This window comes from Akanthomyces muscarius, chromosome 2, assembly GCF_028009165.1.
Source record: "Akanthomyces muscarius strain Ve6 chromosome 2, whole genome shotgun sequence".
Classification (NCBI taxonomy): domain Eukaryota; kingdom Fungi; phylum Ascomycota; class Sordariomycetes; order Hypocreales; family Cordycipitaceae; genus Akanthomyces; species Akanthomyces muscarius.
In genome coordinates this window covers 4502548-4516572 of record NC_079242.1, presented here as the reverse complement: position 1 = coordinate 4516572, position 14025 = coordinate 4502548, and the positions used below count along the sequence as shown (strand labels likewise).

General features: G+C 54.3%; 5 protein-coding genes across 5 annotated transcripts; 3 read left to right on the top strand and 2 right to left on the bottom strand.

The window, feature by feature from the left end:
* Positions 1–186: 186 nt before the first annotated feature.
* Positions 187–1739, bottom strand: LMH87_004625 (uncharacterized protein; the record flags this gene model as incomplete). The annotated part of the gene is made up of 5 exons (XM_056195873.1): positions 187–692; positions 743–1247; positions 1305–1431; positions 1484–1515; positions 1572–1739. 5 exons carry the CDS (start codon positions 1737–1739, stop codon positions 187–189), a joined length of 1338 nt encoding a protein of 445 aa, XP_056049459.1.
* A 1839-nt stretch (positions 1740–3578) lies between these two features.
* Positions 3579–4870, bottom strand: LMH87_004624 (uncharacterized protein; the record flags this gene model as incomplete). Its single annotated transcript, XM_056195872.1, has 2 exons — positions 3579–4487; positions 4544–4870. 2 exons carry the CDS (start codon positions 4868–4870, stop codon positions 3579–3581), a joined length of 1236 nt encoding a protein of 411 aa, XP_056049458.1.
* Positions 4871–5208: 338 nt separating this feature from the next.
* LMH87_004623 (uncharacterized protein) lies at positions 5209–5684 on the top strand (the record flags this gene model as incomplete). Its single annotated transcript, XM_056195871.1, has 3 exons — positions 5209–5433; positions 5551–5584; positions 5656–5684. 3 exons carry the CDS (start codon positions 5209–5211, stop codon positions 5682–5684), a joined length of 288 nt encoding a protein of 95 aa, XP_056049457.1.
* A 396-nt stretch (positions 5685–6080) lies between these two features.
* LMH87_004622 (uncharacterized protein) lies at positions 6081–7124 on the top strand (the record flags this gene model as incomplete). Its single annotated transcript, XM_056195870.1, has 1 exon — positions 6081–7124. The coding sequence occupies one exon, from the start codon at positions 6081–6083 to the stop codon at positions 7122–7124; it is 1044 nt and encodes a 347-aa protein (XP_056049456.1).
* Positions 7125–9566: 2442 nt separating this feature from the next.
* Positions 9567–13998, top strand: LMH87_004621 (uncharacterized protein; the record flags this gene model as incomplete). Its single annotated transcript, XM_056195869.1, has 2 exons — positions 9567–9944; positions 9997–13998. 2 exons carry the CDS (start codon positions 9567–9569, stop codon positions 13996–13998), a joined length of 4380 nt encoding a protein of 1459 aa, XP_056049455.1.
* Between the last annotated feature and the right edge of the window lie 27 nt (positions 13999–14025).

Sequence of the window (14025 nt, the reverse complement as noted above, 5' to 3'; positions counted from 1 at the left end):
AGAGATTTGCGTCCAACGGGCGGTTGAGGTGAAGACACTTGCTGGCCGAGTGCCTCCACAGAGCTCCGAGACCACGGCTGGATCACGTGACAATACCCAAACGACTCCAACTTGTCGGCGCATTTTATTCAAATTGGCTGATGTATATCGTATTTATATTCTAGTAGTACTTTGGCACTTCTACGATTATCCAATGACCCCTTGATCTTTCAGTGCAGTAATGTCGACCTCGCTCATGCCGAGGTGCTCAGCCAACAGCTCGTTGGTGTGCTGGCCTAGCGTGGGCGGCGGCGTGCGCACACCCGGTTGCGTCTCGGAGAACTTGACAGGCGAGTTTACCAGCTTGATAGGACCGCAACCGCCATGCTCGACCTCGACCACCATATTACGGGCCTTGGTGTGCTCGAGGTTGAGCGTGTCTTGGACATCATTGACGGCAGCGTAGGGCATGCCCGTACCCTCAAAGATGGCGAGCCACTCCTTGGTGGTCTTTTGCTGCGAGAGAGCCTCGATTTTATCCTCGAGCTCGATGCGGTTGGCCACTCGGTCGGCGTTGGTCTTGTACTTGGCGTCGCCCTTCCACTGGGGCATGCCGAGGCCCTCGGCGAGGATGCCGAAGAGGCGATCGTTGCCGCCGCCAAAAAGGATGTCACCATCCTTGGTCTTGAACGACTTGTAGGGAACAATGGAAGCTATAAAATGTCAGCAAATCAGATCTGCAGCGGTCAGCTGTTGGACGTACGGTGTGCGGTTCCCCATCGGCCGGTGTCTCGCTTGCCGCTGATGAGACAGCTGCTGGCAATGTTTGCGAGAGTCGCAGTCTGGCAATCGCTGAGAGCGACATCGATGTGTTGGCCCTTGCCGCTCTTGCCTCGTCCCAATAAAGCTGCCATGATGCTGTTGCTGGCATACAGACCAGTTGTCAAGTCTGTGACGGCGACGCCGACCTTGACGGGTGGACCATCGCGAGCGCCAGTGATGTGCATGAGGCCAAACTCGGCCTCAACCATGACGTCGTATCCGGCACGGCTGGAATAGGGACCGGTCTGGCCATAGCCAGTAATCGAGGTGTAGATGAGGCCCGGGTTGATCTTGCGAAGTGTCTCATAGTCCATGCCGTACTTCTTCAAGGTGCCGGGCAGGTAATTTTCTACGAGAATATCGCACTTGGCAACAAGCTTGTGCAGAATATCGACACCATCCTTGTGTTGGAATGAGAGGCCAATGGACTTTTTGTTGCGGTTTACCTACTGAGTGTAAGTGGGTTACGGTGATGCAGGTTGAGACGTCGGCGGTTAACATACACCAAGGAAATAAGCTGCCTCGCCAGGGCCCGATTTACCGGATTCTTCTGTGTACTGGGCATATGGAGGGCCCCAAGCTCTTGTGTCGTCACCGCGCACAGGGTGCTCAATCTTGATGATTTCGGCACTGGCTCACAAATTAGTAAGATGATGCCGAGGCGTGTGGATGTAAGACGTACCCAAGATCGCCCAGGATCTGTGTACAATAAGGCTGCCAATGGTCAGTTCTCGTCGAGAACAAACAAGAAAGAGTAATCGTTAGCTTACACCGGCAAGAACTCGCGTCATGTCCAGTACGCGGTATCCCTCCAGAGGCAGTGGCGCGGTGGTGGCAGAGGCCGAGTACCAGCGTCGCGTGCCCAGTGTGAATGGCTGGTTCGCTGACCGCCGACAGCCATTGAAGGCCGCCACGGCCATTCTGCGAGCACTGGCCATGATTTTCGATGGCGTCTGACAAGGGCAAAAACAACCAAGATCTCAAAGAACGCTGCACGCTCGGTCCACTGCAACAATTCACAACCAAGGGTTGGTAAGGAAGGGTCATGTAGAGGAGGAGAGGCTACTGCGGCCAGCCGCGGCATCGGACTGCTTCAAGTAGCGGGTCGTTGCGGCGGGCAAGTCGGTGTCCGTGAGACTACAGAGGCGCTGAAAGGGCGGTTCAATTAGCGGAGCTTCAGCTGGCTTGCAGTGTGTCTGCAGCAACCTACAGTGGCTGGAGCGCTGTAACCCGCCTGAATTTGGCGGCGCTTCAGTACTCTTTAGGCGGTGTCCGGCCACCGGCGTTCCCTCCGAGCTGCCAGCACCCGCTGTACCTGAACGGACTCGGTCCGCTAAATACAACACCTGAAGCTTCGCAGCACGCTCGGAGTATCGGAGTGCGGCGTAGTGGCCGACGTGGGAGCCATGCCCAGCCTTGTACTAGTATTTCCTTCTTGGCAAATATCCAGCCAATATTCAGCCATCTCACAAGACATCTGATAGACGATATCGATTGCATGTCGCCAGTCAGCGTGAGACCGTGCGATGACCATGGCCTCTGCGCGGCCACTGACCGAACGCGTATGCGCTGGCCCACGACCAAGACCAGTCCAACAGCCTCACGGGGCGATAGACATGACTTGCATGAGACAACCAATACCGGTCTTTGCGCGGGGAGGCCTGTGCTGTGCAGCCACCGGAGACGCCAGAAGCCATATTCAACCTTCTAGAAGGCCTGTGGAAGCCAGCTGATCCTGGTTTGTTTGCGCTTTTTGTGGGCGCCATCGCAAGCCATCGTACGCCAGACGCCCTTGGCCCGCCCGGTTGACACCAGCCGTCTCAAGACCAATATGCAGCTATCCAACCAGTGGTCAGGAGAGCGCACATAGAAGGAAAGCACGCTGGTGACGGCTGAACGTCAGAGACGCTATGGTAATATGTGAAAGAAAGTTCAAGTTTGTAAATCAGCCACTGGACATGGGGCTTCGTCCGGTTAGGCGAAAAGGCTCGGGAGAAGAAAGAAAAATGTTGACACTGACTCATCTTAAATAAGAACTCACGTCTCGAGATTTTGAAATGTTGTTCTTATGACGATTGTCGTTATGCTTGCGTTACATCTCCGCTGCCATATATATCCTCCTCACGCTGAAAACATGGCACCCACAATCGTTACGCTATCCCCTCCCAGGCAGGCTGAAACGAATCTCGCCGGCGAAAAAAAGATCTGGGCAATTGTGATTCCCCTCTCAATATGCATTCCCTGTCTGATCGCTTGTATCCTCTACGTTGTCCGCCGCCGTCGACAGAAACTGGCCAAGCAGCAACAACCAACATCCGACGGCGACGTTCCAATCGAAGTACACCAACAAGCCTGGCTCGAGCACATGCGCAACATGACGGAGCAAAATCAAAGATCTTTGTGTATAGAAGAAGACGTCAACCAATCGGTGGCGTATCCTGCCTCGCACGACACTACTCGACACACTCGGAGCCAAAGCACACCGCTGATGTTCCAAACCAACTGCAGACCGCAACGCTGCGACTCGCCACTGCGTAGAGAGTGGCATCAAGGAATATGTGACAAGGAAGTTTTCGAGTTCCCACCTCCGCAAGGGCTACCCCCAGCTGCCAGGAGAGAGTCGTCCTAGTTACAAACAAGTGATCGGGAGAGAGTTGTGTAACGGATTATGAATATAGAATGGTGGGAATGTACTTGCTTTTGCTTTTCTTTATTGACAGCGTTGACAAAATAAACCTTTGATGTAAGTATTTCAGGCATTCCATGGCTCGTTGTATCTATGCTCCCAACTCATTCGTAATGTCGACAAAGGCAGACCACTGCTTCCAGGCCTCGCCGCTGTGAATCGCCCACTTGGCGCGGCGAACGCCCTCCTTCCAGCGCTGACCGCCGGGGCCGCGTTCAGTAACCACCTTTCCGTCATCGCCAGTGCCCATGCTGCTCGAGTCAGCCTCGCAGATGCCCGAGACGACAAAGAGGGCTGCGGCGTTGATGAGGACAAACTCGACGAGCGGGTCGTTGTCGGGAAACTCCCCGTGCAGGATGCGCTGCAGAATCGCCGCGTTCTCTTCCGGTTCCTTTCCAGAAGACACCTCGGTCAGGGCGTGCGTGGAGACCCCGAAATCGCTGGGCTCGACGGTAAAGTTATCGACGTAGATCTCGCCGCCGGGCGTCTTCTCCTTGAGCATCCAGCAGTGTGACTTGCCGGCGCAGCTCAGCTCGTCAAGATCCTCGTCGCCGCAGACAATCATGGCCTTGCGGCAGCCAGAGGAGCGCAGGGCCTCGGCAAAGGCAGGGCCAAGATCCTTGCGGCCAACGCCAATGACGCGGCATTCGAGGACAGCCTCAACAGGGTTGGCGAGCGGGCCGACGTTGTTGAAGATTGTTCTCCAGGGGAGCTGTTTGCGTATGGGCGCCACGTAGCGCATGCCCGTGTGGAAGAGGGGCGCAAAAAGGAAACTGTAGTTTGTGGCGGCATAGACCTTGGCCAGGTTCTCTGGCGTGACGGCTGCAACGACAGGAGCGCGAGGTTGCATCTTGGCAATGAGGTCGGCGCTGCCAGATTTGGATGTGCTGGCCTTGTTGCCGTGCTTTGAGACGAGAATCAAAGCCGAGCCTATTATGGAGGCAGTTGTGCTGATGTTGAATGTGTTGTGCGAGTCACCTCCAGTTCCGACAATGTCACACTACAGAGGCATGATTAGCAGGCCGTTGCGAGTACTGGCCTCTTGTAGGTACTTACAAGTCCACCATTGTAGTCGCCCTCCTTGTGTCCACGCTTCGAAATGACTGCATTGAGCTCATCCACGGGGATGGGCGCGGCGGCTTTGAGCATGGCGGCGGCGCACTTGGCGAGAACCTCGGGCTGAAAGTCCATCTGCGTAAAGTGCAGCGCCATGAGAAGCGAGGCCGTCTGTGCAGGGGTGACCTGATTTGTGAAAAAGTGCGAGATGGCTTCCGCAATCTCATCCGCCGTCACACGGCTGTCGTTGGGCCACATCTTGGCCAGAAGTGGCTTGATATCGACGGGAGGCAGGTCTTCCGAACCCGCAGCCGTTTGTGAGGCCATTTTCGTCGAGAGTCTGAGATGGGGATGTGAGAGGACCAGCTTCTCAAGAAAGTCTGCGTTGAAAAATGAACGTCTATCACCAAATCAATTGGGTTTGCTCTTAAGAGTACGGCTCTCGTTGTGACCAGATCTTCAATGAGTCAACTAGTCATCCAGTGTGGTTGCGATTGACTGCGATTTGTTAACTCACGTCGCACTCATTGGCCCAGTTGGGCAGCCTTGTGCACGCTATTGGCTGCTGCGGGACGTAATGTGGAGGAGGAGTACAGAACCTACACTTGTTGGGAGCGACATCGCTCTGCATAGAAAATTAGCTCACATCGGAGGTACCCGCTAGCATGCAGCAAGGCCTTGTACCACAGATGCAAATCTTGGCCGCCGACGCCGCAGTCTGCTTATTCATCACCTACTGGATCTTTCTAGCGCACAGCCGTCGCACGTCCGATGCATACTTTTTCCCCCTCACGTCCGCCTGGCCAGGCATTAACATCTCCTCCAAACATCACTCCATAGACAGTCCTCTCGCCATCAGAAGTCGGTCAACCATCGCAACAGCCATCTCCGTGCGTTTCGAATACGTTTTCAGCATCGAGCGCCCGCGCGACGACCACTTCGAACCGACTTTTCGTTGATCTGAGCCCCTCAGACGCCTTCATTGGTCAGAACGGTCGGTTTGGCAGAGTGCGACGCCATTCACTCGCTTCATTTTTTTGGGTGCGCACCGCCCTCGCTTTAGAAAAAAAAAAACAAAGGAACAAAACAATTGCTCATCGAGGCCTTTTCAGATCGATCGCAAATCTTGGTCCCCACGTAGTGTCGACTCTTTGTCGACAAAAAACAAAGAAAAAATTAAATCGCTTCAAGCACCGTGACCACTCGCGACGCAAGCCACCGAACTCTCTCTCCTTAGTGTGAAGAAGTCACTTCCTGTCCCTCTCGACGTCGAATATCTCTACATCTACCCTTGCCCCTTCAGTCGGCTCTCGCCAAATACCCTTCAGCCGTCAAGCTGCATTCACCGCTTTTTGTCAAACTTTTGCACGATCGACTCGAGTTTGGCACATCAGGCAAACAGCAGACAACGGTTGCGAAGATAAGGGTTCAGCGAAAGCAGGAGCAAGTTGGACTGCGCCGAAAGGAGAGAAAGCGATCCCGCAGAGTCTTCAACGAAATCACAAATCTGTACACGCCTCACGCGTACAAGCCCAAGATGCTTCCGCCTGCCGTCGGTGACGGCTCAGGCGCCGGGTTCCAAGAGGACCTCAACAATACTCTCTGTTGTCCCGATTGTCGGGAAATCCCGCCCAATCTGGTTGAGGAATTCTCCAGCGGAGACATGGTGTGCCAGAGCTGTGGTGTCGTGGTAGGCACGCGCATCATCGACACCCGCTCCGAATGGCGTACGTTTGCCAATGACGACCAGAACGGAGATGACCCCAGCCGTGTCGGTGGTCCTCAGGACGAGTTTGTCGAGGGACAGCAGCTCGCCACGTCGGTTGCGTTTTCCGAGTCGCGACAGCACAAGAATCTCTTGCGTGTGCAAAACAACACGAATCAAGACAAGCAACAGAGGGGGCTCATGCAAGCATACAAGGAAATTGTGTCGTTGTGCGAGGCTATCAATATGGGCCAGAACGTCTCCAACGCCGCCAAGCACATTTTCAAGCTCGTGGACAAGTACAAGTTCATGAAGGGCAAGCCGCAAGAGGCTGTGATTGCAGGCTGTATCTTTATTGCGTGCCGCCAGAACAACGTCCCGCGAACATTTCGAGAAATTTTCAACCTCACGAGCGTGAGCAAGAAGGAAGTCGGCAGAGTCTTCAAGCAGCTGCAAAACTTTTTGCAAAAGCTGCAGGACACAGAGGGCGAGGCGACGGGTCTGAATACTGTCACCAACTACGAAAACACTTCAGTTGGTGCAGAGGATCTCTGCGGCCGTTACGTCTCACAGCTTGGCTTCAAGAACCAGCAGAAGATTTCCAAGATTTCTCGCGATCTTGCAGAGCAGGCCAACGACATTTCGGCGCTCGCTGGCCGTTCGCCGCTGTCGGTAGCCGCGGCTTGCATCTACATGGCTTGCCACCTGGTCGGCGAGCCCCGCGCATCGCTGCCCATTGCCAAACAGGCTGGTGTTAGCGATGGCACAGTTAAGACGGCCTACAAGCATCTTTTTGCGGCGCGCGAACGTCTCATCAAGAAGGAATGGCTTGATGACGGCGGCAACATGGACAACATCCCGCAGGTGCAGATCTAGTTGACTGACAAGTTGGCGGGTCCACGATTTCGGGTGAGAGTGCCTCTGATGGCAGACAGTTGCATGATGGATTGTTCTTTGGCCGTTTCTATCTATGATGAGGAGCAAAAAGAAAAAGACACAAAAAAAAGTGTGCCGTTCTCTTGACTTGGCTTGTTTCTTCTCTGGCTTTGCATGCCATGTTTCTTTTTTATCCGCTGCCCAAAAGAGGTGGGCGCAGTATTATTATTGATATCATCATCTACGTTGTGTTTATGATTTTTTCTCTCTCGCTTACGGGGGAGATACGAGATGGCTATTTCACGGCTTAGTTCTAGATTGAGAAACTAAATTGACTGGCCGCTCAACCTGATTTACTACTTGATGGCGTGGAGTGAAGCTGCGTAGAGTTGTATGCTCCGACATCAGCAGGTTTAGGCCCTGAGAAAATTGAACGGGGAAAGAGCAGGTCGAGATTGGCAAATAGGATAATACAGTAATAAACAAGGAAAATGGGGAAATGAGCAAAAGAAATTCGGTGGCGTAATGTAAAGATGAGGATTATTTCCACCGTGGCGTGGGAGAATGCACCCGCATCCTTCAGCTGGAGATAGTGCACCGTATATACTGGGGACGTGGCCTGAGGGGCGAAGGAGGTGGCCAAGTGCCCGGTGTTCGAGAAGCCAAAGGGGCAGGAAGGAGGTTGTGTCTTTATCAGTACTTGTGCGAGCCCACCTCGTACCTGACAAGCTAGCGGCCCCTGCAGCGAGTTGCGAGTCAAAAAAAGTCAAAAAGGGCATCTCACCAGGCTATCAGGCTTACTCTCGGCGCGGGATTATTATGGTGGCGAAGAAAGTGTGGACAGCAGGCAAGGACTGGAGCGCAGATCCTTGAGTCGCGTGCGTGCGGGCATTTGCTCCGCCTGGCAGGTACCTGCTGTCGATGATCCAACAACTACCTACTTGGATGACGAGTCTTACTGGCAACACTCGAGAATGCCAACGTGCAAAATAGTAAAGTAGAGACAGTTTTCCACATCTCAGCCTGTGCTGAATGAAGCGTCGCATAGTTGTCGTGGATTCCAATCAGCGCCTTCGTATTTGTTGGATTGTCTCTCGGGGACAGCGACAGCAGCCACTGGGAAGCGCTGGCGCAGCCTCGTTTTACCTTTACGGGCGGTCCGCCCCCTGTAGACCGGGGAGGGGGGCGGTGTCATGCGGTGCAGGGCCCAGGTGCAAGCTAGGTAACCTACCAGTAATGGCGCGGCGCCGGAGGCTTGCAGCAGCCCCACGTGTGAGAGCCTTTTGCAGGGAAGCGTGCGGAAAAAAGTGCAGTCTTCTTAGTTCTAGTGTCATTCCGGGGGAATCTTTGTTCAAAGTATCTGGGGGCGAGGGAGGGGCCAGTCGCTGCTCACCAGACATTGTGGTTGCGCAAACAGGGCGACGGACACACAGGCTCACAGCGGAGAGCGCTTGTGCACTCAACGTGTACCAGATGCCAGTAAGACTGTTGCCCGCCCGCCGATATTCGGGGGGGATGCCTAGCTGGGTGATTCTGCGCGCTGCGGGCGAGGTGAGGTTAGTCGCGTAGCTAAAAAGACGCCTTGTTGGAGAATCCACCTTGCTATTGATGAGCACGTCTCTTTATTGATGCTTAAAAACCTGTGGCACTTGTTCTACCTACCAGTAGGTACCTAGTCATCTGGTCATCCGTTCCCGCCCAAGTACCATACCTACAGCGTAGCGTCGTCCGCTGCAACTGCAGACCGTTGCAAACACGGGTCGCCGCGTCTTTGCTTCTGGCCATTGACATATCACCCCGTAGCCCACGGTCCCTGCAGGCTGCAAATCTAGCCTTGCAATGGTCCCTTACAGCCTTCCTCTCCCGCGAGTCGTCCCTCCACGCGTCGCCTCTCCCTGCCAGGGCCTTTTGTCGTAGTGGTTAGGCTCAGCCACCGATCACCGAGATCCTTGGACAAATGGGGGGGGTCAAACTGGACTTGTCACCACTAATAATAGCCCCAGCGTACCTTTTAGCTATCTAGTTAGTGCCAGGCCACGTACAGTAGTTTCCCCTCAGACACGGGTTCTACTTTTTTTTTAACCCTTTCGCAGCATCTATTCTGTTGGATTTTCGGCTTTGCTTATTCTTCTGTCTCTTTTGCTTTGTTCCTTTTTTTTTTTTTTGTAATACACACTGCTCCTTGGTTTACCGTGGTTTTCACTGTCGCTGGCTGACGCGCCTTCCCGTCCATCCACCATCCACTACGTGTAGCTCTACGCTACTGACCACCACCAACAAGCTGGCAGCGCCAACCTCACCCAACATCGATCTCGACCGAGGAAACGCCCTACATACGATTGGCATGCTTTCCACGCATTTTTAACCTATTCCTCACCTCTGCGGCGCAGTCTCACTCTGCAACGGCCCCTCGAGCCACCGGCGCATAATCCCTCCGTCGCAATGGCTGCCGGAGCCTCTACCGTCGAAAAAGGTCACCGGCTAGACAACGATGCTGCTGCTGCACCACCGCATACGACTTCGCCCAAATCATCCTATGTGTCCAAAATTAAGGATGCTGCTTCGACTGCCTATAGAAAGACGGTCGTCGGGCCGCTGCTGCGGCGTAAGAGCATCGCCCCAACCGACGGCGGTCGACGTGTCCCGCTGAGCATCGAGCACGTCCAGCCGCTCGTCGACACCCGTCGTGGCCAGTCGTACATTTCCAACGATATTCGCACCTCACGCTACACCGTCTGGGATTTCATCCCTAAACAGCTGTTCTTTCAATTCTCCCGCGTTGGAAACTTTTACTTTCTCTGCGTTGGTATTCCTCAAACGGTATGCTCTTCCCTGGGTTGCAAGAAGTCGTTTGGTGCTAAACACAGACTAGATCCCGGGTCTGTCCACCACTGGAACATTCACCACCATTTTACCGCTGCTGTTCTTTGTACTACTCACCATGGTCAAGGAAGCATACGACGACTACAGAAGAAGCCGCCTCGACAAGATTGAAAACGCCAGCTTCACCACGACGTTGGGACGCAAGGACCATCACACCGGCAAAGTTAAGCCCCCGACCTGGATCCAAAAATGGAATCCATTTTACGTCACAAACACCGCGCAGCCCCCGATCCTTCCAGACGACGAGTATGAGGGAGTTAGATGGGTCCCCAGCCGCTGGAGAAACCTCAAAGTCGGAGATGTCGTCAGGCTCAATCGCGACGACCCTGTTCCTGCCGACATCGCGCTTATCTGGACCAGCGACGAAAATGACGTGGCCTACATCGACACCATGGCCCTCGACGGTGAGACCAACCTCAAGAACAAGCAGCTGTCCTCTGCGCTCGGCGGCTGCGGCACCATCGAGGGCATTGCCAAATGCAAGGCCAACTTCTTCGTCGAGGACCCGAACCCACAACTCTTCAGCTTTGACGGCTCCGTTTCTGTCGACGGCAAATCTGTGCCCCTCACCCTCAACGAAGTGATCTACCGAGGCAGCATTGTCCGAAATACGACGGCCATCGTTGGCCTCGTCATAAACACCGGAGAAGAATGCAAGATTCGCATGAACTCAAATCAGCATCCCTCCGCCAAGAAGCCCGCGCTCGAGAAAGTCGTCAACTGCGTTGTCGTAACCCTTGCCATCTACGTCGTTGTCTTGTCCGTTGGTGTCTCCATGGGCTACGTCAAATGGCAGCGCAGCTACGAGAGAAAGGCCTGGTACCTCGATCAAGCCGGCGTCCCGTTCTACCAGATTATTATAGCGTTCATAATCATGTTCAACAACGTCGTCCCTCTTGCCTTGTACATTTCCTTGGAAATTGTCAAAATTGGACAGTTGCTTCTGCTCAATTCCGACATTGGCATGTACGACGAGGAGACCGACACTCCTGCCAGATGCAACACCAACACCATTTTGGAAAATCTTGGTCAGGTTGGGTATATCTTTTCCGACAAGACTGGAACTCTCACGGACAATATCATGAAATTTCGCAAGATTAGTGTAGCTGGAACCGTGTGGCTGCACCAGATGGATCTGGTGCCAGACGACGAAACCACCACCGCCACCAGCCTGGGGGATTCATCCCGAGAGCCTTCGCTAGACAAGCCCGACCCATTTCCCACTTCGCCAAGGAGTCCGATAAGTCCGATGAGTCTCGGCTTCATGAACAGCCCAATGTCACCGCGCATGTCCATGGGAGCTCGACCCTCTCTGGGCGGTAGGCGCTCCTCCTCCCACTGGCGCTCTACCGGGCGTCCCGATCACGTCCAGCCAGAAGTCGATACGACCGATTTGCTGCACTATGTCCAGCTCCGACCCCACTCCGCCTTTGCCAGAAAAGTCAAGCAATACATCCTCGCAATGGCGCTTTGCCATACATGTCTCCCTGAGCGTACCAATGACAAGATTGAGTTCCAGGCCTCTTCCCCCGACGAATTGGCGCTTGTCCGTGCCGCGCAGGAACTAGGCTACCTCGTCGCTCAACGAACAGCGAAGCACGTCACTGTGGAAATGACGCAAGCCGACGGCCAGCTCGAGAGACAGACATATGAAATTCTCGACATCATCGAGTTCAGCAGCAACCGCAAGCGAATGTCCATTGTCCTTCGCCGCCCCGACGGCCGCGTTACCGTCATCTGCAAGGGAGCTGACTCCGTCATCCTTCCCCGCCTGAAGCAGTCGTCCCTTGCTATGCAGAAAGCCACCGAAGTCCGCGCGAGCGCCGATCTCGAGCACGAAATGTTGCGTCGCAGCGAGCAGCACCAGCCGAGAAACAGCTTTGGAGGCAGGCCTAGTCTGACTGTCCGGCACAACACTAGCTTTCAGAGGCCGGACGCGAACATGCGACGGTCAGTGATGCATCGCAGCAAGTCCTTTGAGCTCAAAAAGCTTGTAAGAAGCTCGGAAGATGGTGTTCGAGCAGGGGCGTCCACCCGAGGCCTGTCAATGGATATCAATCGCGGGCACATTCGTACGAGCGCCAATCCTCACTTTACCGCGCTTCCAGAGAACCTGCAGTTCCTCGACGACCCCTGTATCAACGACGAGTCTGAAGTATTCTCCAAGTGCTTCAAGCATCTCGACGAATTCGCTTCCGAAGGGCTTCGGACTTTGCTTTTTGCCCAGAAAGACATCTCGGAGCAGGACTACCTCGCGTGGAAGCAGGTGTACGACGATGCGACAACAAGTCTTCTGAATCGGCAGGACATGATAGAATCTGCCGGTGACATGCTTGAACAGGCATTCTCACTTGTTGGAGCCAGTGCCATTGAAGATAAGCTTCAGAAAGGTGTTCCCGAGACCATCGAGAAACTCCGCCGAGCCAACATCAAGATCTGGATGCTTACTGGTGACAAGCGAGAGACTGCCATTAATATTGCCCATTCAGCACGACTCGTTCGTCCCGGTTCGGACATTTATATCTTGGATATTGCTAAAGGCGCCCTCGAATTTCAGCTCATTGCTCTTACCGAAGACCTTCAAGGCGGTGCCCCCCACAGTGTGGTTGTTATTGACGGACATACTCTGGGCGTCGTCGAACAGTCCCCGACCTTGTCGAAGCAGTTCTTCGACATTATGCTCAAGGTGGACACTGTCATTTGTTGCCGTGCCTCACCTGCGCAAAAGGCGCTGCTCGTCCACACGGTTAGGAGTCGTCTCAGCAGATTTAGCCTCACCCGCCGCAGCGGTCTCACTCTGGCTATTGGCGACGGCGCAAACGACCTCGCCATGATTCAGGCCAGTCATGTCGGTATTGGCATTTCTGGTCGCGAAGGCTTGCAGGCTGCGCGTGTGGCCGATTACTCCATTGCCCAGTTTCGCTTCCTGCAACGTCTGCTCCTCGTCCACGGCCGCTGGAACTATGTCCGCACCGCCAAGTTTATCATTTGTACCTTTTGGAAGGAAATGTTCTTTTATCTACCGCAAGCCATCTACCAGCGCTACAACGGCTACACCGGTACATCGCTGTACGAAGCTACTAGCCTCACGGTGTTTAACACTCTATTTACTAGTCTGTGTACAATCTGCATGGGTATTTGGGAGCAAGATTTGCGCGCGGATACACTGCTCGCGATACCAGAGCTTTACGTGTATGGTCAGTGCGACATGGGCTTGAATGTGTGGAAGTTTGCCCGCTGGATGCTTCTTGCGGCCATTGAAGGTGTCATGACTTGGTATGGCGTGTGGGCCGGCTACGGCTGGATGACCCCTCGTGTCAAGGATGACGGTCTGTATGCCATGGGCACACTCGTGTTCACTACCAGTGTCCTGTGGATCAACTGGAAGCTGTTCATTTTCGAGACGCACTACAAGTCGGCCATTGTCATGGGCTCCTTCTTTGTGACTACGATTGGCTGGTTCGCTTGGGTGTCTTTCCTCGACTTCATCTTTGCTGGCACGCCTTCGGGTCCCTACGACGTCAAATACAGCTTCCGCAACAAATGGGGTGGCGATGCTGTCTGGTGGGCGACGTTGTTTGCCGTCCTCGGCGCCTTGGGGCTGATGGAGCTCACGATGAAGGTAATCAAGCGACACATGATCCTGGCGGGTCTCTGGAAGTGGCCGCCGTGGAAGAACCCCGGTCTGAGCGAGAATGTCGAGGAGTGGGACCTCGAACTGTGGCAGGAGCTGGAGAAGGATGCGGCGGTACAGGCCAAATTGAAAGTCATGGCCGGGGAGCATGATGAGCAGGAGGTGGATGTGGAAGAGGATGTGGAAGAGGATGTGGAAGAGGAGGATGAGTATCTGGAGAGGGGGCCGGTCGAGGAGACGGTCGAGGTGTGCGCGAGCCATGACGATGAGGAGAGAGGAGAGTGCGGCGGTGCTGATGGTGAGAAGAATGGGAGAAAAGCATTTGTTTCTTCGGCATGGCGCAAATTGAGAAAGTGATACCCCTTTTTATACTAGAGGCATGAT